Source organism: Hippocampus comes, unplaced genomic scaffold, assembly GCF_001891065.2.
Source record: "Hippocampus comes isolate QL1 unplaced genomic scaffold, H_comes_QL1_v1.1 scaffold86, whole genome shotgun sequence".
NCBI classification, from domain to species: Eukaryota; Metazoa; Chordata; class Actinopteri; order Syngnathiformes; family Syngnathidae; genus Hippocampus; species Hippocampus comes.
In genome coordinates this window covers 4,173,692-4,195,303 of record NW_017805882.1, presented here as the reverse complement: position 1 = coordinate 4,195,303, position 21,612 = coordinate 4,173,692, and the positions used below count along the sequence as shown (strand labels likewise).

The 21,612-nt window shown below is 40.9% G+C and overlaps 3 protein-coding genes across 6 annotated transcripts; 2 read left to right on the top strand and 1 right to left on the bottom strand.

Annotated features, from left to right (window-relative positions):
* Positions 1 to 901: 901 nt before the first annotated feature.
* LOC109527507 (prostaglandin D2 receptor 2) lies at positions 902 to 7,130 on the bottom strand. 4 transcript variants are annotated; one of them, XM_019889495.1, is made up of 3 exons: positions 7,009 to 7,130; positions 4,402 to 4,470; positions 902 to 2,439 (listed from the first exon to the last, which is right to left on the bottom strand). In XM_019889495.1, the coding sequence occupies exons 2-3, from the start codon at positions 4,440 to 4,442 to the stop codon at positions 1,089 to 1,091; spliced, it is 1,392 nt and encodes a 463-aa protein (XP_019745054.1). In that variant the 5' UTR covers positions 4,443 to 4,470; positions 7,009 to 7,130; the 3' UTR covers positions 902 to 1,088. The 4 variants fall into 4 exon arrangements, with proteins under 4 accessions (XP_019745054.1, XP_019745055.1, XP_019745056.1 ...); XM_019889496.1 differs by lacking the exon at positions 7,009 to 7,130 and adding an exon at positions 5,179 to 5,201; XM_019889497.1 differs by lacking the exon at positions 4,402 to 4,470.
* LOC109527510 (catenin delta-1-like) lies at positions 3,592 to 4,115 on the top strand. Its single transcript, XM_019889500.1, has 2 exons — positions 3,592 to 3,794; positions 3,892 to 4,115. Exons 1-2 carry the CDS (start codon positions 3,692 to 3,694, stop codon positions 4,089 to 4,091), a joined length of 303 nt encoding a protein of 100 aa, XP_019745059.1. The 5' UTR covers positions 3,592 to 3,691; the 3' UTR covers positions 4,092 to 4,115.
* Positions 7,131 to 9,947: 2,817 nt separating the features above from the next.
* Positions 9,948 to 20,754, top strand: vwa11 (von Willebrand factor A domain containing 11). Its single transcript, XM_019889032.1, has 18 exons — positions 9,948 to 10,038; positions 10,453 to 10,642; positions 11,063 to 11,199; positions 11,302 to 11,446; positions 11,598 to 11,691; positions 12,958 to 13,086; positions 13,663 to 13,849; positions 14,023 to 14,192; positions 14,344 to 14,456; positions 14,584 to 14,700; positions 14,789 to 14,962; positions 15,077 to 15,209; positions 15,388 to 15,540; positions 16,488 to 16,580; positions 17,117 to 17,385; positions 18,216 to 18,349; positions 19,891 to 20,050; positions 20,162 to 20,754. The coding sequence occupies exons 2-18, from the start codon at positions 10,460 to 10,462 to the stop codon at positions 20,540 to 20,542; spliced, it is 2,772 nt and encodes a 923-aa protein (XP_019744591.1). The 5' UTR covers positions 9,948 to 10,038; positions 10,453 to 10,459; the 3' UTR covers positions 20,543 to 20,754.
* The last annotated feature ends 858 nt before the right edge of the window (positions 20,755 to 21,612 follow it).

Genomic DNA, 21,612 nt, shown 5'->3' with positions numbered 1-21,612 from the left:
AGAAAAGGCAATATTTTACAAAATGATACCAGCTATCAATACAGTGCCCCTTGAGGGATTAAAGGTCATACAGATTTTTACATGCAGAGATTTCTCCAGATTTTCTGAATCTTTTGATGATATTGTGGAGATACCTAATTTCCTTGTCATTGTATTTTAATAAACGTTCTTGAATTGTTGAATTTGCTCACACCATTGTTCAGTGAGCAGTGAACCTTATCCCATTCTTTTCTTGTGAACAAATGAGCCTTTCCGGGCTGTTCAATACCCAATCATGACTCTCACCTGTTTCCAATTCACCGTTTTACCCATGCAATGTTCTGAATTGGTGTTTTTTTTTTTTTTTTTTTTTTTTTTTTAGCATTCCTAAATGTTCCCAGTCTTTAGCTGCCCCTGTTGCAAGCTTTTTTTATAATGCATTGCAGGCAATACAATTCAAAAAAGGAAAATAATGACCAAAAAATTGCCCATAACATACAGCAATTTGAACATGAAATATCTTGTCTTTGTCGTGTGTTCAATTGAATACAGGTTGAAAAGGATTTGAAAGTACTTGTATTTTCTTTTCACTTATTCTTTGCACAACAATTCCAGCTTCATTGCATTGGGGATTTGTAATTCTTTATAGTTGCATTTATATAGCACATTTATAATTATTATATCTTTTCTCCATTGGCTCCAGGAAGATCACACAGTTCTCGTGTCTAGTATGGAAGTCTGATAAAAAAAATATGATACTAAGATCCCGTTTTCGAATGTCTCTCTCACTTTAAAAGAACAATTTTATGTAATTGGAAAAAGGATGAATTTCATGAAATTTTCGGAGGATTTAATACTTCACTCGACATTTGCAAATCAATTAAAGCGGATCAATATCTGTCAAAATGCAAACGGATTTTGGTTTGAATACTCATGTGTTACCCATGTTTATTATTTATGCTGTACATGCAAAACAGATGTGTCAACATGGATGACGATCATTCATAAAACAGACGACGAAAGTCTTTCACCAAACCAGACATCAAGTACGGTAAGTTTCATTGTTTGATTCACAGTCTGAATGCTTTGTGGACATCCTTGAGGCCCTATTAATCGTCGGTAGCAGGAAAGAATGCTGAGGGGCCAGGCAACGTCTGAGGGGATTGTGGAGTCTCCGGTGACCCAGATGAAGCAAAGCAGCGACCGCGACTCCTTTTGGGCCTCTTATTAGCTCGTGTACTGAATGCCGGAGCCAATCGTTTTCCTCCTCCCTCCTCTACGAGTCCATCAAAGACAACTCCCAAGCTTTGTCTTATCCTCTCGCAAAAATGTGGGCAGCTAAAGGCGTACAGAATGGGATTCAACACTGGATTTAAGAATGCAAATGTCGTGGCGAGATGCAGTCCCACCTCCACCACTTTGAGGTTTTCCCGATAGTACAGGGCGGACACCTCAATCATGCAGAAGATGTGATAAGGAGCCCAGCATAAGACAAACACCGCAATCACAAATGTCACCATCTTGGTGAAGCTCTGGGAAAGCTGGTTGTGATTGTTGAGACTGAATGAGTTGGTTGGGGACAAGGGTGCAGCTGTCAGGGACAGCGAGCGGCCAAAAGCAAGAGACTTTAGAGAGATATTAGTCGTACTTGGAGCTCTTGATGCCTCATCATGATTTGATCCAATTAATGTGCCATTTAACTTGATGCTCTGCCGCATCCTCTTTCGACTCCTGTTCCTCAGGCTGACACTAATTTGGATGTAGCTTCCCGCAATCACCATGAGGGGAATCAGGAATGCCAGCAACAGCTTCGAGACAGCTGTGGCTGTTTGCCTCACTTCACAGTCTCTCTCGAGTGTGCCTTCCGATGATTGATGCAGGGCAAAATTATGGTAGCACAGTTTCCTTTTATCCCTGGTCTCAGTCACTGAGCGAAACAGGAAGTAAGGAAATGTATTCATTGCTGCCCACAGCCAAGCCAGTAAACACACCTTCCACGCTCTTGCCACGGATCGATGATTCTGGCACCACACCGGTTTGGTGACCAGAATGCAGCGGTCCAGTGAAATGGCTGCCAGTAGGAAGGCAGACACAAACATGTTCAAGAAAAAGATGGACGCTTGTATTTTGCAGAGGATATTGCCGAGCTCCCAACTGTGGGAGGAGGCAAGGTAGAGCGTGAAGAGAGGAAGTGTCAGAGTGGCCAGGAAGTCAGACATCGCCAGATTGAGCACCCAGACGGAGGCCACGGTACGACGCTGCAGACGGAATCCCACGACCCAAAGGATCAGGGCGTTCTCCAAAATCCCGAAACAGGAGAGCAGGCCGTGGAAGCAAACGACTATCCAGTTGGTCTTGGTGTGGTTGTTTAGGGAATGCTCATGCATGAGCTGCAGCAGGGGACAAAAATGTTGTTGCCCCGAGGCATTGGAGGTGAAGGTTGTGTTGGACATTAGTGCTCTGAAAGAAAGAAGACAGACTCGCCAGAGTTAATGAGTGAAAACCAAAACGAAAACCAAGACAAAGTAGTAATCGTCACTCACAGTGACTGGTCTACTTGCACTGAATTACTTTTGACGGGCTAATTGGTACATAGGTTCTCCTACACTGGGCATTGGAAGTAGACTGACACATCAACAAAGTGTCTGTCCTCGGGTTGCACAACTTTTTTTGTCACATCATCTTTAAAAAAAAATTCCATATTCATATATATAAGTGCCTTGTTTCTGTTCTGATTCAAATGTGTCAAAGCCTGTTTCTGTGTTGACAAACCACATACCTGACTTGGTATGTGATGACTCATTATTTGTACAGCGCACTTAGAGAATGCACACAACACAACACTTGCGACTCAATTTACTCGGTTATCAAAAGCAAAAGTAATAATGGAAGTCTGGCTGTGAAATCCAACTACAGGATGATATTTTTTCACAGAAAATAATGATTCCACCAGGGGTGTCAAACTCATTTTTGTCGCGGGCCACATTGTAGGGGCCGTTTCCCTTGGAGGGCCTTTATGGCTGAAACTATGACATGAAGTCGAGAATAACGGGTTATTCAATTATTGTTTAACTGTAATGACGGGGTTTGGTCACAAGAAAATGCTGACAAAATCTCTTTCTTATTACATATGAGAATTTAAAATTACAGATTTGACGTGTTTGATTTGCTTTTGCAAGCCACGTAAAATAAAAAAGCTAGATCTGGCCCTCAGGCCTTGCGTTTGACACCTATGGTCTTGAACAGTGGTTCTTAACCTGGGTTCGATCGAACCCCAGGGGTTTGGTGAATCGGTCTCAGGGGTGCGACAGAGCCTCTGTCATGGAGGTTAAGACACACCCGACTCAACATGTCAATTTGTTATGACATGCCCGCTTGGCAATCACTGGTCGCACATGATCACATGACATTGGTTGTCCAATCAGTGCTGGGGGCAATTTAGTTCGCTTAGTAGTCAACGTGTGACTGTCGTGATAGTACGTCGTAAAATTTAAAAAAAAAAAGTACACTTTTTAAAAATAGACAAAAGTAAATAAAATTTCAAGACAACACCTTTTTTATGTCTTAAATTTGTAAAAAGTCATATTTTAGTTTTTCATGCTCATTTTATAACTACCATCTCCCATCCTGATTTGCAAATGAAAATGTATCTGTATTTGTGCAGTATGGCCGGTACATCCGTGCCCTGCTACGCCAGTAGAAAGGTTTGCCCATGATGACTGAACTGCTGGCCCACGGCAACGACCGAGTGGTTCGAGCGATGTCGGGTGCGCTTCGTAACCTGGCGATTGATGCTCATAACAGAGACCTACTAGGTGAAGCTTGCAGCTCCCTACTTGAATAAACTCTACTTTCTATTTGACCTTTAACACTCACACACTATTTACACTTGCTTATTGCTTCTATGGTCAGGCAAACATGCAGTGCCTCACCTAGTGGCCAACCTTCCTGGTGGCGGTCAGAGTCAGCCCGTGCGAGCACTGTCAGAAGCTACAGTGGTGTCCGTGTTGAGCACGCTCCATGAGGTGCTGGGCTCAAGCTTGGAAGCTGCAAAGACTCTCGGGGCCTCACAAGGAATTGAGAGGCTAGTCCTCATCAACATGGACGGGTAGGGGTCTTCACTGAATTATAGGAAGCAGGGCATTTAATCTCGTGTTACTGTCGTGTTACTGTCGTGATTTTTATGAAAAAAAAAAAGTATATTTATCTCTTGAAATTTAATTTAGTTTTTTCTGTTTTTAATAAATGCGTTTTTTTAATGTCATGAATTTATAAATAGTCATCTTTTTATTTTTCACGAATGAAGGGTTCGGTGAACGTGCATGTGAACTGGTTGGGTTCGGTAGCTCTAACAAGGTGAAGAACCACTGGTCTCAACTCATGAATGATATATTACGATGGTTGGTAAAGGAATTGACTTGCCTGGAAAATTGATTAGCTTTGTGTTGTGTCAATAATGACATACCGCTTGCAGAGAAACATCATCATCAGCTGTAAAGAAAAAAAGAATCAAATGTGGACCAATGTTCCAGGGTCAATGTTATAAAGTCATTGCAAATTAGTGAGTTGAGATAACAGCATGCTCAACCAGCTACAGTACTTACAGTGGCTTAGTATGAAGATGCACTGTCTGCAGCTTCAACTGTCATAAATTGTCATGGCCACCACAGATTTAGGATCTGCCTTGAAATTACGCACAGTATGATTAGGACAGTTTTGTTAAATTTTTATAAGCATGATGAGCCATACGGTGTGCGTGCAGAGAAAGTCATTTTAGCCTTTATTTATCCCCCTGGGGCAATTAGAGTCCCGCACAACTCTAATTGCCCCAGGGGGATAAACAAAGTTTTCTGAATCTGAATCTAAATCTGAATTATTACTACATTTTCTTTTACATTACATCAGGGGTGTTATGTTTTTGTTTAGGTTACGTTTGGTTTTGTGACGTTTTGCGAAGTGGTTGGAGTACCCCAAAAAAGCAGGGAGGCAGGGAGGAGAAGGATGGACTGAACAAAATATATTCACAAAAAACAAAACAAAACACAACAATAAAAAAAAAAAACACTTGCGGGGTAAAAGGACCCTCACACTCAAATACTTGAAAAAGTCCTGAAAAACCACAAGGAACGAGAGTAGCAAAAAAATACAGACAGAAAAGTGACAGAAAAAAAAAATTGATAGGCGCACACAAACACTCACAATGATCCAACAAAGACCGTCAGAACCCGGAGAACTAAATACAAGCAAGGTGACGAGACATCTGGAAAAGACACAAAGGGTTGAGGGAGCTGATTGGTTAAACACCAGGGACACGGATGACGAGAACCGGTGGAGCCAAAAAGGGCACACAAGGAAACAAAACCAAATGTAACCGAAACAAAAACATAGGGGTGGGCAACTTTGGTCCTCAAGGGCTGCTGTCTTGCCAGCTTTAGATGTCTCCCTCCTCCAACACACCTGATTCAAATGACCAGGTCATCAACAAGCACCGCAGAAGCTGCATAACAATCCTAATCATTTGGTGAAGGAGGCAGACGTCTAAAAAACAGGCAGGACCAGAGTGGCCCACCCCTGCATTAAATTATCTCAGACCAACTGCTTTCTTGTTGTGATGTTTTTGCAATTTAGGATGAATGTCTCATGTGGTAAACCAAGCAAAGGTCAAAATACAATACAAATAAATAAAGGTTTTGAATAAATACTTACCGTATATTAAACACACACACACACACACACGCACACACAAAGTATTTATTATATAAATCTATCTGAAACAGGGGTCTCAAACTCCAGTCTCTCAACACTCAACTCAACTGTATATATAGAGCACTTTAAAACCGCCACTGCTATATACTAAGTGCTGTACCTGGAGCAACTATCATATATACAACAATAAAGCAATAAATCAGTAAGAAAGATGGTAGAAAGCACCAAACAGTAAAACTAAGATCAAGTCTGGGTCATGCTGAGTCAAATGCCAAAGAATACAAGTGAGTTTTGAGGCAGGTTTTAAAGTCCTCGAGTTCCGTCTTTCCCGGCTGCAACACACCAGATCCAAATGATCAGGGCCATTATCAGGCTTCTGCAGAGCTTGGTGATGAGCTGATCATTTGAATCAGGTGTATTGGAGGAGGGAGACATCTAAAACAGGCAAGACAGCAGATGATGACCGGAGTTTGAGACCCCTGCCCAGTGAAAGCCAGTCGCAAGGTACAGCTTAAACGGTGGCAGGCTACATCGTTTTCTTATTTTCGCAAACCCTTGCAAGCGGGTGCGGTGTGGCACATTTTTTTTAAATTGGTGCACCGTTTTTTGGCGTGAACACAACCAAGTTGATTCACTGCCAATAAAAGCAGCTCCTTCCATTCCCTTTAAATGCGGCATACTGATAGTCATTGAAATGGTGGAAACTGATCTGCTCAATGAATTGATTCCTGCAGTGATTCTGAGTGCTCACTGGTGCGATATTGAGGAAAGAAATGCAATGAAATCCACCCCCACGTATCCGCGGAGCTCAGAATTTGTCTTCCTGTGCCCTGATCAAATCCACCAAAACTTCATTAGAATACTTGCTGCAAAACTTAGACAGGCGGAAACTTTAGTCTACTTTCAGCCCCACCAAATTGTCAGATGAGCGAGGCGCAAATAAAAGGAAACGGCGGAACCTTCAGCATGGTGCAGAGTTGAACCAAATGCCCGAACAAGAGTGACGAGGTTTACATCAGCACGAAAATCAGGATATGCCAGTTTTACACTTGAGCGCACTTATACTGCCTCTGGTTTTTGAGCCCATAATGTTTACGACAGCATTTAATTTGAAATGAGGTTTGAAATGCATCACTTAGTTTTAACTTTGTTTCATCAGACTACATCGAGCATATGTTCCTAATAGGATCCCTTGCGCAAAAATAAAGGTCTTGAATCCAAATCATTCAGCAGTATGAATGGGAATTCAAATAAGATGCAGGTGACTTCACAGCTACAGACAATTTGTGAAGCCAAATGCATTGAGTAGTTTGTCATACTCACCTAGACTTTACACATCAGTCAGGCGTCCATGTACTCCCTTCCGACTTCCTGTTATATGATTGTCTTACTGTCACAAGTGCTCATCTCATCCTGTTCTGTCACTTTAGCCCACAGAACTGAACCTTGCTTGCCCCTCCCTAAATGCTGATGGGAAGGTCATGAAGTGAGGCAGGGCATTAACACAAATGCCAATTTGGTTCTTATCTTTATTTATTAAGGTCCTAAGAAAAGAAAGGCTGCCGGCAACTACAAAGATTTGGACAGGGGGAAAAAAAGATACCTGCAGTTTGTCGTTGATTGTGTCTCATCTAATCATTACGCCGACATCAGACTTCTTACACCAAAGAGAGGATGATACACTGAATTGTCACAGGGCATTTGTCTCTGAACACAACACCATGGCTCAAGATTTGAATAAAACTGAACTAATACTCCCCCCCCCCCCCCCCCCCCCCCCCCCACTCCCACACACACACAAACAAGTCATGAAATAAGCAACACTGGACACATGCACCATCTGGTTTACATCGCCATCTAGTGGTAGACATTGAGGACTCAAGTATTCACCATATTCACCCTTTTGCAATCATTTGTCACTGTTTATCCTGTTCAGGGTGGCAGGCAGGGGAGGCTATACTAACATACTTCAGGCAAAAGGCCAACTACACACTCAATCGGTCGCCAATCAATAACAGGGCACCAGATGTACGAAATAAAACAAAAAGGAATGTCTTGGGACACTTGCCTGCGTAAAAAATAATCACTGTGGGGGTGACAGATCCTGAATTTGTTGTCCCTGAATCATAATTATTGAGTTTCCCAATACATTTTTTAAAAAAACTAACGACAATATAGCTTGTGAGCCAGGCTTGTCCAACATCTGTGACCTATGACCTTGCAAATGTTCTTCTTGATGAACAACCGGATGCGATCCAAAACCTCCTAGGAGGTTCTCCCAGATAAGGGGAGACTCTTATCGCTCCAATTTGGATTATATATGGTGGTCGGAGCACTCGGGGCAGTGACCTCCAGACTGGATGAGTGGTTGCTCCGATCCCGGGAACAACATCGGACATCTCAGTCCAGAAAAGCGCAGTGTTGGGAAGCTTCCTGGCCTCTGGTAGAGGACCCGAGCTGAATGAGGGACGGACACCACCCGAGGGGTGAGACGAGGAATTATTATTCATTCATTACATTCATTCATTTATTTTCCGAACTGCTTTATCCTCACTGCTGGAGCCTATCCCAGCTCTCTTCGGGCAGTAGGTAGGGGACAGCCTGAACCAGTTGTCAGGCAATTGCAGGGCACACAGAAACAAACAACCATTCGCGCTCACACTCACACCTCGGGACAATTTGGAGTGTTCAATCAGCCTGCCATGCATGTTTTTGGAATGTTGGAGGACACCGGAGGACCCGGAGAAAACCCACGCATGCACGGGGAGAACATGCAAACTCCACACAGGAAGGCCTGAGCTGGAATTGAACCCGGAACCTCTGCACTGTGAAGTCGACGTGCTAACCAGTCGATACCGGGCCGCCTCAGTAACAGAGTCGAGTGGTGCTGAGAATCCGAACAATTAGCATATGTTTATTAAAAAACAAAAAAATTGTCTAGTATGCACAACAACCAAGTTGTGGGAATAAAACAATACTCACAGTGGATGATTCAAGGTGATAATGTTGGCATACAAGTAAGTTACCACAGTGACAATACTGAATATTCACTCTGTCATTTTATTGAGAAATAAATGAATGATGTGTATGGATGTCTTCAATGAAGCTTTGAAGCATTACACAGGAAGGGAAATTTTCTCGTTTGGGCTGTTCTATTTTTGAGACCACTAATTATAGGGCAACAGATCACACCCACTCTTGTCAGATGATATCAAAGAGATGTTTCATGACATCATCTCAGACGTGAACGTTGATTACCGTCGACAACGGATTTACTGCTAATGCTTTTCGGAATCTGGGAAACCAGTTCACCTTTTATAAAAAGTGCAGATTGTGTTTTAATTCTTCCTCCAAAAATAGTGGAGAAAAACATTTTGTCGCTATTAATGTCCATGTTGTGTTCAACTATTTATAGTACAAACCCAATTCCAGTGAAGTTGGGATGTTGTGTAAAACATAAATAAAAATGGAATACTGTACACTACACAAGATATTTAATATACAAACTGATCAACTTTATTGTTTTTAGTGAATAATCATGAACTTTGAATTTCATGGTTGCAACACGTTCCAAAAAAAGCTGTAACAGGTGACAAAAAAAAAAAAAACGAGGAAGGCTCATCAAACATCCGTTTTTGGTGCTCATCAAACACCGGTTTTACTGGGAACAGGTGGGTGTCATGACTGGGTCGAAAAGGAGCTTTCCCGAAAGGCTCACAAACAAAGTTGGGGTGAGGTTCGCCTCTTTGTGAACAAGTGAATGATCATTTGCTCAAAACAATCACGTTTATCAGTTTGATCGTCTTGTCTTTGTCTTCGATGACGTGTAGGTTGAGCACGATTTCCAAATCGTTGTGTTCTGTTTTTTATTTATGTTCAACACAATGTCCCAACTTCATTGGAAATGGGTCTGTAAGTCGCTATTTTGCTTGAAATGAGTGCCGTCAGGAGCTGACAGGGTTGACGTGTATCATGTTCAAGGAAGTAATAAAATGTTTATCGTTCAAATGGTAATCCTGATAAGGAGTCAAATTATGATAACGTATACTTTCTGGCGAGAGCATTAAATACCCCGTCACGTTCTTGAGATCCGGCACAAGCACTGCCTTTTGCAACAATAAAATGCTTTGTCTTGACAATATTTATCATTGTGGTTGCACTTTGTTTGTTCATTCATTCAACCGCTTTTGGTCATTTATAAATTGTTGTATTGTTAATTATTGACTGATTCACATATTCATACCTAGCTTTCAACGTGAAGCTCCACCTTTGCTCCATATAATAGACATTTGATGGTGGTGTTATAACCTAAACGTCTTGAGTCGTTCAAACCAGCAGAGGTTACCTGGCAAGGTACAGTACGTTTTTGCTTTGTTCTCTTTAAATTGACAATGAAACAATCTGCACATTTATACAAACGCAATTATCGACATGTGATTTAATTCATGTACAGTTTCCCGAATTAATGTCTCTGCTACCGTCGAGACCATCGCACAGTATTGCGAATATCTGTTTTAATTTGTTTTTTTCAGTCGAGATTACTGTTGTGTTTCTTGATTGTGTCATTTTACCATAAATAACGAGTAAAATCCCAATGTACAAATATTTTACGAATCACTTGGGGCTTTCGGTCAAAAACAATACCGCAAACTGCAGTGATTTGGTGGGATGTGTCACTTGAGAATAATGAGGTGTGTATGTGCGTCTTGACCTCCGAGCACTTTGTTTTCAGCCCCCACATAATTCATCTTTTATTTCCTTCTCCAGAGAGAGCATGACATCGGGGTTGGGCTTTTCCCTTCTGGCATTGATCCTATCAGGGCCGACTGCGGCCTTTGTCCCCATTGGGGGTGGTGCGTCCACTCATGTCAGTATTACAGGAACGGCCCTGTTGCAAAAAGTGACGGAAACATGTCGAGCCGTGGCCGAGGCCGCTGGTCATGAATTCAAACCCACGGTAGGATGGAAGTTGAACTTGGCACACAAGCACACGTAATGTAAAGAATCCCACAGCTCCAAAGTCTTTCATTTGTTGGTTTGCTCTGCATCTTAAAGGGGAAGTCAAGTCCAACATTTTCTTCACGATACATGGCCTTCTGATTCATATTGCATTTGTGGGATATGAATTAAGCAGCAAAATCTTTCTTGTTTTGATTGCTATCCTTTTATTTTGCCACTTGCTGTCGACTGATAATGACATTACAGTTTGAAAACGGCATCACAATTTGCAAACGTCATTTGACCGAACCCAGAAAACAAGTGAGCCGTCAACGCTCCTCACCTGAGCCCCTGAGCTAAGTGAAAATAGAAAGAACTGATACTCTTATTATCGCTGCCTTCTATTCTGTGACAACCAGCCATTTATCTTTGATTACAGGGTTCCTCTCCCGGGGAGCTGGTCCAGGCCTGTCTTGGCCCAACAGCTACAGGTGAGGTGTCAGGAGTGAAGTTTTACTCTGCTCTACAAGAGATTTACACCCAAAATGGACTCGTCGATCGGAATTTTGCCAACAGGTGGGTTTGAGTTGACAGAAACCATTGCCATTCATGATCCGTGTCAAGAATAAATACTCTTCTGCTCTGAAACTGATTAACATGAAGTCCACGTGCTTTCAGTGCGCCACATCATTTCAATTCGGAGGCCTTTTTGGAGGGACGTAGTCTCATTACCAAGGGTATGGCCTCCATTAAGGCTAATATTCGTACTGAGAACTTCAAGGCTGCCAGAGAAACAATGGGTAGAGTCCTTCATACGCTACAGGTGGGTGGAGTACAAAAGGCCGTTTATGTGTGCGTTTCATAGGCACTTGAGAAGTTGGAGTACACATTTTAGAATGCTGTGCAAAAGTAGAGAATAATGAAAGGGTTATCTAACAGTTCAAATGAATCAGAATTTTTCCATGTTGTGACAGGACTTCTATAGCCACAGTAACTGGGTGGAGTTGGGCAACACAGAACCATACGTCGCTCTGATACGCCCTGACCTTCCTTTGGAAAACCTGGCAGGTAGGTGTGTGTGTGTGCACGCGCATGTGTGTGCGCGTGTACATTTTATAACTGCTGTCATAATTGCATAATTACTTTAAAGTGTCTTGACTCAATACTGGGTTGGGCACGAGGTCATCATGATTACATTAAGCAAACAAGCTGGGTAATATTTCTGCCTGGAGGAGAAAAGAATATGTGTTGGCCTTAGGTTGTGGGATATGTTAAATGAATATGTGTGGAATTTCGTCATGCTAAATGACGAATGCTAAATACAACAATGCTAAGTACATGCTAAATGTAAAGATTAATTATTACCGGCACATTACAATGAAATATTTGTCAGAATAACCAGGGTTAAAAAAATAGTTTATTATTTTTTTGTTTTCTTGCTGTTGATTTGAATTATTGTGATCATACACATGTACAATACGGCTGCTTGCGCTAAAATGCAGACTGTCAAAAATCGTGTTCTAAAGTAATACTTTATTAGGCGACAAATTTCATCAACAATGAAATGCAGGCATGGCGCCAGGATTTTTTTCTCTCCTGGGACTAAGTGGTGGGGGGGGGGGGGCGGAGTAGGGGGGTTTCATGACTTCCCTTACTTGAGAAGTTATTTTGTTTTAAGTACGATACACACCACAAGCGTGTAAAAAAAAAAAAAAAAAAAATCTGTGAATTTTGCCAAAGAATATTTTACAAACTAGTTAAGCCTAGTGGCTAGAAAGCAATGGCAAAAATGTTCTGCGTGCAATGATGACAGCAGCCATTCGCTTGCCAGTAACCAAGACATCCCAAATCCAAAGTGTATTTATGCAATATGAATAATTAATAAAAATAAACAATGATGCATAGGAAACATTGTATTTTTCCGTATCATAACATAACGAGAAATTAGTAAAAGTAAAGTAAATCAGATGGGACATAAAGTGGCATTGCCGCAATGAAAAGTGCAAATAGCTTGCGTCACTTCAGAAATCAGTCCAATCAACAACATGGGCTTTAGTTCTCATACCGATTACGACGTAAGTAGCGATACTGCTGTTTAACCTTTGTTATGACATCATGACAATTTATCCATTTGTTATGGTGGGGGATCAAACCAATAACCAGCCTGATGGCATCTCTCTATCCATGTGAAAATTGCAATCCTGCAAAATAATCCGTACTTTATTAATAAATACACATGTAATTAGAGTATATGATTTTTTTTTTCTGAAATTTATACGCTGTCCAAAAACATATTCCTAAAGTACACAATCTGTTCCTCTTCTGCCTCCGTAGATGTTGATACTGCCACCTGCCGTGACTGTGCCACAGGAACGTGTCCAAACCCAATCCTTCAAAACATCCTGAATCAAAGGATGCTAACTTCTGGCTACATGGGCATCTTTTCTGATAGCAAGCCTCAAGGTATTACCATCAATCGTGCATTTTTAATAGCAAACCATATTTAACCCACACTGTACAATGTTAGTTGCTTTGCATAACACTACCGTATGTGGGGGGGAAAAACATCAGAATCCGAATCAGAATCAGAATAAATAAATAATCAAAAGGCAACTATACAGCGAATACAACAATTGTAGTGTTTTGCATTAATACTGCAACAGGTGGTGTAGAAATTTGATGGATGGATGGATGTCTATTTTTCAATTGCTTCGAAAAAAAATGATGTCTGCAGTACATTCAAGCACTCACTCAGGGCTCTGGTCAGACTAAGATTATAAATGAGATGCATAAAATGTGTGAATGCTGGCGTATTGGCAATTTTGACTACTAAATTAAGTATTAAAGTATTTGCCCCCTTCCGGATTTCCGTGTTCTTTGCATATACCCCAAACACAAAGATTTCAGTTCATGAAACTAATTTTAATATAACACAAAGACAACCCCGGTCAAGAAACAAGACGGCAGCATGCGGCATCACAACAAGCCATTGGCATCGTGGTGCAATTCAACTTGTCTCTTGTCGTTTACCTCTGCCAGGCAAATGTAGCCACGGAGGTGAAGCTGATCTCTCAAGCGCAACTCTTCCTCGAGGAGGAATCCACAAGGATGAGCTTCGCTCTGACAACGCGGGCTTCCACAATGCTGCTGTAAATGCAGCCACAGCTGCCAGCCTCCAGCTGTTGGAGGACGTCCGTTTGACTGTGGGCAACAATGACTTCTTAAGGTGAAAGATTCACATAAAAAAAATCTACTTTTTAAAAATAGTACTTCTTCTTTGTGTTACCAACAACTGTGTGGCGTTGTCTGTTTTTGCGTGTCAAATATTTTGACAGTTGTAGTTGGGGTTTTTTTTTTGTTGCTTTTTTCACCTTACGATTTTCCATTTCGATATCACAGATTGATGGGGATCACCCGTTCTGCTGTGGTGTGTTTTGTCATCGATAATACGGGCAGTATGTCGGATGACATTGAAGAAGCCAGAAAAGTTGTGTACAAAATCATTGACAGCAAAAAAGGAACACAAGATGAGCCATCAGAGTACATTTTGGTCACCTTCAATGACCCACGTAAGAGGGCCTCACATTGTTTAAACACTGACAACGGTTATCTGCAATCACTGTGGAAGAACAGCCTTTCATCACAAATGCATTTGTAAATGGGGCTTCCATGAGAATGAGAAGTTGGTATCGATTATACATTCTTGTGCTTTTTATAAAGATTTCGGACCTTTGTTCAGGACAACAGACCCTGATAAAATGAAAACAGAAATTTCAAAGATAAAAGCGTCAGGAGGTGGTGACTTGCCTGAGATGTGCTTCTCAGGACTTCAGGTACTAAAGAAGAACTGCATCTTAAGATGGGACTTGCAGTGTATGAAATGCATTCTGCATTCTGCCATGATTCAGCATAATTTAACCTGTCCTTTTTTTTTTTTTTTTTTTTTAAATCTCTCACCAGTTGGCTCTCACTGGTGCTCCGGCCTCCTCCCACATATATGTTTTCACAGACGCTACGCCTAAAGACATCCACCTGAAAAACACCATTGTGGCCCTCATCAAAAGCACCAAGTCTACGGTTAATGCTGATGATCAATTGGACTTCATGAACATTTTCTATTCTGAGAGGTGAACCTATTTTACCGGTATACTCCTAATCTTGGCAGGTGTCATTCTACATCACCGCGTCAAGTCGGAGACGCCGCCGTTCTGTCAGGGCTGCTTCCTTCAATGACTACAAGGACCTGGCTCTGGCTTCAGGAGGTCAGGCCATACAGGTGTCCAAGAGTCAGTTGGCTCAAGCCACCAACATCATCCTAGATACCTCCACTTCAGCTTTGGTAAGGCTATATGAAGACTTGAAGTGAACATTTGCTATCTGATTGTTTTTCGAGAATCAGTGAAATCAGTCAAACACATCCAGTATAGGCCTCTTTTTGCTCTGCTTACCTCAGGTGACAGTCTTTCAGAGTGCGAGGGATCCTGGGAAGCCAGAGACCTTCCCTTTTATGCTGGATGAATCCCTACAAAATGTCACCATCTACATCACAGGACAAACACTCGCTTTTACACTGACCAACCCTGCAGGTACATCAATTGCAGTCACAACTTTGCTTTATGCGCAGTGCCAGACTAGATACTGCAGATGGTACACATTTTCTGTCTTTCAATTTTTGGATTTGATTTATTTATTTCTTTATTTTTTGCTGATGCATGACATCATCTCACAATTTATCGAAAAATATTGCATTCTTGCATACTTCAGGTGTGAACCAAAGTAATTTCGAGCTCATTGGTGCACTGGCACACATCCAGACAGTCGGCAACCTGAGAAGAATTCTTCTGAATTCAGACCATCAGTCAGGCCCCTGGAAAATCAGCATCAACTCTAAACAACCATACACAATTAAAGTTACAGGTCAGTAACATTATATATATAACACATATATTGTACATGTCAATGTTACATACTTGTTAGATTTTGTACATGTCTCTGTTTGTTGTACATGTTGAATTGCTCCATGTACAGCACTTTGTATGCAGCGATGGCTGTTTGAAAGTGCTCTATAAATACAGTTGAGTTGAGTTGAGTTGAGTTGAGATGTCTCAACACACACACACAGACACACATATATACGCATGTAATTATTATTTTATAATAAAGTTATCAGACCATAACTAAATCATCCAAACGCGTCTGGGGAAAAATGTGTTATGGTTAGAAGAAACAAAGGTCGAATTGATTGTCCGCAATTCCAAAAGTATATGCTTGGGTCACACACAACATTGCTCACCACGAAAAAAGTCTGCTTTTTTGAGATAGTTTCAATTTTTGTTTTTAAGTGATAGCTAGCTAGCTAGCTAGCTAGATAGATAGATAGATAGATAGATAGATAGATAGATAGATAGATAGATAGAGGCTAATATCATCGTTTCAAGTGTTTGCAGCTCCCAGTTTTGTCTTTTCCGTGCAAATTGGGTCGAAACGGCTCTTGGAGTGTAAAAGATTGCTGATCCCTGCTCTAGTGGTTCTGTGTTTCTTGTAATGCTGCACTTCTTGCATTGTGCCAATGGAACACAGTACTGCCACCTGCAACAGCAGCACAGTACTTTGACCGTGCACTTTCAGTCAGTAATCTGGCCGATCAGAAAAACGAAATATGTCACATACCATAGATTCATGAAATATATTAGGCAGACTGTTGAACATCAGCATGTGTGAGAAAACATATACAATATAAAGACAAAAACAGCTAAATCTCTTGTGCAGAATGTGAGTTTATTAGAAAATATAAAGATGCTTTCAAACAGAAACTTATTTTGGTGTGTATCAGAACTTATTGACGGTCTGTTGTTGTGTTTCAGGGCAAAGTACTATTACCTTTGTCTATGACTTTGTGGAGAGCTTCAAGGGACCTCACCCAGGTTATGCAGTGCTGAGTGGGCTTCCACAAGCTGGTACAGTACATACAGTCAATCATATCACTGCAGTGATAAAGAGGCATGAACGTGACATCATCATATGTAACAACCGTATAGACATTCAAGATTATTTTTCTAAAATGTGTGATAGCTAAAACAGCCTCATATATCGTGTCAAAATAATTTCAGAGTTTCTTAAATAGTTTTCACACAAATACAGTACAGTATAAGCACAAAGCACGCGAATCATAATTGCCGAATGACTCTGCCCAAGGTCATACTTTAGTCCAAGTGGTCACCAAATAAGTCAAAGATTTTCATTTTATTTTTCAACCCTTTACGGGACAGCAGTTACTACAGTGGGCAGCTTATCATGTTATCAGGTTACAGGGTGCACGAAAGGGTTAAATGAACAAAAACAACAGCAATAAATAAATACATTCACGTTAAATATTACAACTGAATGGAATAATATCACTAAGTGTAACCTTTCAACGTAAATGATCCAAATAGAGGTTGTATAAATTTGAATTTAGCCATCAAAAGTCCTTTTTTGTTTTCTTCTCTCCCAGAGCAGCCAGCCACCTTGATGCTCTCTGTAATGGGTAGAAGAGGTACATCTTCCATCAGAGTGGAAAATGTTGCCCTGGTAGTTTCTGACACAGGAGCTGAAAGTAACGGTACAACAACTGACATGAGCAATGGAGACATCTTGGTGACAGTGGATGAAGTGCCTGCAGGGGAATTTGTGGTCATTCTGAAAGGAACTGACGAGATGTCAAGCAGTTCATTCCAGAGGCAATCCACCACTCAGTTGTCTGTCTCCAAAGTGAACATCCAGGTCTGCAACTAATCAACAAACCCCAACTCAAACGAAGTTGGCACATTGTGTAAAACGTAAATAAACATAGAATATAAAGATTTGGAAATCCTATTTGACCTATATTGAAATGAATACACTACAAAGATAAGATATTTAATGTTAAAACTGATCAATGGTATATCTATTTATTTATTTATTTTTTAAATATTCTCTCATTTCGAACTTGATGCTTGAATGATGTTCCAAAAAAGGTGGGGCAGTGGCGACAAAAGACTGGGAAAGTTAAGAAATGCTTAAAAAAAAAAAAAAAAAAAAGTTGCGCATCACCAACAGTGTGGCTTCGAAGAAAAAGAGTCTGAGTACTAGACTGCCCTGCCTGCAGTCCAGGCCTGTATCCTATTGAAAATGTGGGGCACGTCATGAGGGTCAAAATATGGCAGTGGAGACGTCAAACTCTTGAGCAAGTGAAGTTGGACATCAGGCAAGAATGGGAAAGAATTCACTTATAAAGCTTCGATTTGTGCTCTCAAGTTCCCAAACACTTACTGGGTGTTGTTAAAAGAAAATGTGATATAACGCGGTGTAGGCATGCCCCTGTACCAGCTTTTTTGGAATGTGTTACAGGCACCAAATTAAAAATAAGTGAATATCCCCCCCATTAAATATTAAATATCTTCTCTTTGCAGTGTATTCAATTGAATATACAGTGAAACATTTTGGCAAAATCATTATTCCCTGTTTTTATGTACGTTTTGCACAACATCCTAACATTGTTGGTATTGGGGTTGGTACGAGTTAACTGTATACAAATATTGTTCGTATACAAAGTGTTGACTCTTCAATTTTAGGCCATGGTGGACACGAGTGTGGAGCCTGGGAAAGACTTCAGCCTCCCTTTCAGCGTTATGACGCAGGGTCCAGGTGGTAAATTTATTATCAGTGGAAGCAATGACAGAGATTTCCCAATGTCATATCCAAAGAGGTGAGCTTGTGAACGCAGATGTTACTCAAATTTAAATGCTGTGGTCAGAGTTCCTTATCAATATTGTCATATCACAAAAGCTAAGGAGTTCATCGCTGATGCGTTCATGTACACGAGGGATGGGAAACTTTAATGATGTAGAAAACCACAATTTTTCATCAGCGCTACCATCGGGTCACATAGGACCATAGACTTCCTGACCAGATGTATGACAAATATGCCATTTTTAACGTGGACAATTTTTTTTTTTTTTATCAAATCAATGTACACCACAGTAAATTAATATATATCCATTATTCAACAAAGGGGTTGTACAATCAAAAAATAACCATATTCTGTGAGGTCAGTCAGCCCACATGTGAAAATGCAGGATGGGAATAAGGCCACAATTTACTTTTTAAATGTAAACATAAAGAACCACTCGAAAATAAGTGTATTTCTGTCTTCAGGTGAATCAAGCAACTCGAGAATTCCAAAAGTAACATCCAGTCGCGACATGCTAAAATCCAACCAAATGTTCAGTCGTTTATTTCTGCATCTGAGAATGGCTTTGTGTGTTCACCCAAAATCTAAGCCACGCTGAAGTGAGCACTCTGCTGCGTTTTGTTGCAGTGTTGTATCCTCATAGATGTGACAAGAATCCTGCTTGCAGTGTTATACGACACTTCCAGTGCTTTTATGTGTGTTGTTCGTTCCTTTGAATATTTGACGGAACTTCTCTTCAAAATTCCTTTGTTTCATCTCAAAATGTGTCAAATTGGAAATCTTCAACACAGCCATCATCTCTGCAACATCAAGGAACCTTTAGTTATGAACTAAATTGCTTCTGTGAGCAAGTTGAACTGGAAATGTTCATAAATTGAGGTAATATTTGCCATTGAAGTGGAAATGCAATTAATCCATTCCAGTCCCGAAATTGTTTACTTTTTTTTTTTTAAACCAAAAAAAAATCAACATAACGCGATACTGAAATAAGTAATGCAACGATCTTTAAGATGCGGAAGACTTTCCAGATTACAGCAATGCGTTATGCACATTGCCAATGATGGTTACACATGAAGAATTACAACAGACATCCATGCACTCGCCCATGCCAAGATTGTTTGTATATTGAAAATAGTATTCGGTCATTTTTTTCGACTAAAATGTTGTACGTAACTTAAATTCTATGTAAAAAGGGTGAATTTGTAACTCGAGGTTCCACTGCAGTTTATTTTAATGGACCGTATGCACGGCAGCTCATGACTTATATTCGATAGAAACATTCAGAGGCGTACAAGCTTATGATTTACGCTTATTCCAGCACTGGTGCTACGAAGGAGATAGAATGTTTCTAGATTCAGCGAGACAATTTTAGCATTGCAACATTGAATGGACGAAGGTACCGGTAGTCTGTTGGTCTTTGTCTGTTTCTCCTTGCTCGGCTCCCCAGGGAGTCACAAAGCTAAAATTTTGTACAAAAATCCCCGATGTGAATGACTAAATTCTCATTAATCATACTGTATTGGTTTTAAGTGACATTTTCGCTCTTTTGTTGACAGTCTTAGCTTGACAACTGGAACATACACCAATGGAACTCTGACCATTAGCCCGCCTTCCAACACGCCATCAGGAACTGATGTCACTTTGACTTTAGAAGCCAAATCATCCAATGGTGTTGATTCCAATTATGCCGTTCTGAGATTGTCTGTTGTTACAAAGGTAATCAAACGTTATATCTTCATTACACACAATGGCTTTCATTATTTGTTAGGTTTCCAAAGAAACATTAAATACAAAACAGTATATTTTCCATTTCTCCTTTGTCCTCAGATTACAGATTTTGTTCAGCCTGTGTGTGACGTGGTCAGCGTATGGGCTGATGACTGCCCCCGAGATATGTCTCAGTGTATGTTTTTCGAGTGGGAGCTGTCTGCCAACCTGACTGATGGAAATGGAACGGGGATAGAGCGCGTTTCCCTCCGCCAAGGGGACGGGACTCTATCATACACCTCCCTGAATGTTTCGAGTGTACACGCGAGCTACAATGCCTCCTGCTGCTCACAAATTGTCGAGTTTGTAGCTATCGACAAAGTTGGCAATGTTGGCAAGTGTTATCACTCAATTGTACGATCTGCTGGCCATGCTGCTTTTAGTCTGTCAAAGCCTTTGTGGTTGTGCCTCTTGATGTCCGCTTGGATTCTGAAAACCTGAAGCACATTGCTCTGGTTACTCCAAAGTTGTTCCTCATCATCACTGGACAAAAAGACTGTACTGATTCATACACAATTTTAAATTGATAAATACAGCAAGAATGTTTTTTTTAAATTTATTAGTAACTGCATGGCTGCTGATGTACCTTTTAAATACCCATGTGCAATATTAATCATAATAAAAAAATCTTGCCTCATGTACAATTAATGCTCCTCAAAGGCTATTTTCAATGAGACAATTATTGTAAATAATATCTGCAATCTATTCGGCAGTGATGTGTTCCTCGAGCCGGTCCTTGGCCTCGAGGACCGGCTCGAGGACCGATGGTCGGTCCTTGGTCCTTGGGGGTCAAGTCCTTGGCCTTGGGTTGCCCGTCCTCGGACACAATGAGGGATTAGAGCCTCGAATCCCTTGTCCTCAGGTATAAAGTGGGTCCGAGGACCGAAAAAAAATCACGAAGGAATCAAATAAATTCCATCCAGGGAAACCCATATTGATGGATTAAGCTGGCGCTCTAAAAGGGGCGGGTCTGCCACTGATAAGTGACAGTTAGCGCAACCTATCAAGAGCGGCATCACAGTTAGTTTCAATCACGGTTTGTTCCGTTCGAGATCGGCAGTTTAAATAGCGTGTAAAGTCTTTCTGTAACAGTGGTGTCTTTTATGTAGTTATTTTTGCACAGTCGTCACGTTTGTGCGGTGGCACTAGAATGTTTGTTTGAACCAAGTAATTTGCGTTACAGCTGGAGTCAATAATGCCGGCACTTCACTTCCGGGTTTGGCCGTTGGGATTTGGAGTCCTTTTGCTCGATTCCAGTTATGTTTGCTGAATGCTTTCTCATGTTTGGAATAATGAATATTGATAATACATAGTTTAAAATCATGGTTGATTTAATTATTTTTTATTATTATTGTGAAGTTGAAGGTATTAAATTAATTAATGTAATATTAGTGGGAGTGGTAATAATAGTAGTACTCAGAGAATGTTTAGAGATCAGCCATCTCGTTACCTCTGCGTCCCGCGTCCGAGACGCAAAATTAACCCACAGGACGCACAGTTCCAAACAATGT

Coding starts and splice junctions, on each gene's coding strand:
- LOC109527507 (XM_019889494.1), bottom strand. CDS start 2,594: ATGCCCAGTGTAGGAGAACCTATGTACCAATTAGCCCGTCAAAA. Junction 2,440..2,550: donor TACCAATTAGCCCGTCAAAA/GTAATTCAGTGC, acceptor TCTTTCTTTCAG/AGCACTAATGTCCAACACAA.
- vwa11 (XM_019889032.1), top strand. CDS start 10,460: ATGACATCGGGGTTGGGCTTTTCCCTTCTGGCATTGATCCTATCAGGG. Junction 11,692..12,957: donor TCCTTTGGAAAACCTGGCAG/GTAGGTGTGTGT, acceptor CTGCCTCCGTAG/ATGTTGATACTGCCACCTGC. Junction 20,051..20,161: donor GATTGTCTGTTGTTACAAAG/GTAATCAAACGT, acceptor CTTTGTCCTCAG/ATTACAGATTTTGTTCAGCC.
- LOC109527510 (XM_019889500.1), top strand. CDS start 3,692: ATGATGACTGAACTGCTGGCCCACGGCAACGACCGAGTGGTTCGAGCG. Junction 3,795..3,891: donor TCATAACAGAGACCTACTAG/GTGAAGCTTGCA, acceptor TTCTATGGTCAG/GCAAACATGCAGTGCCTCAC.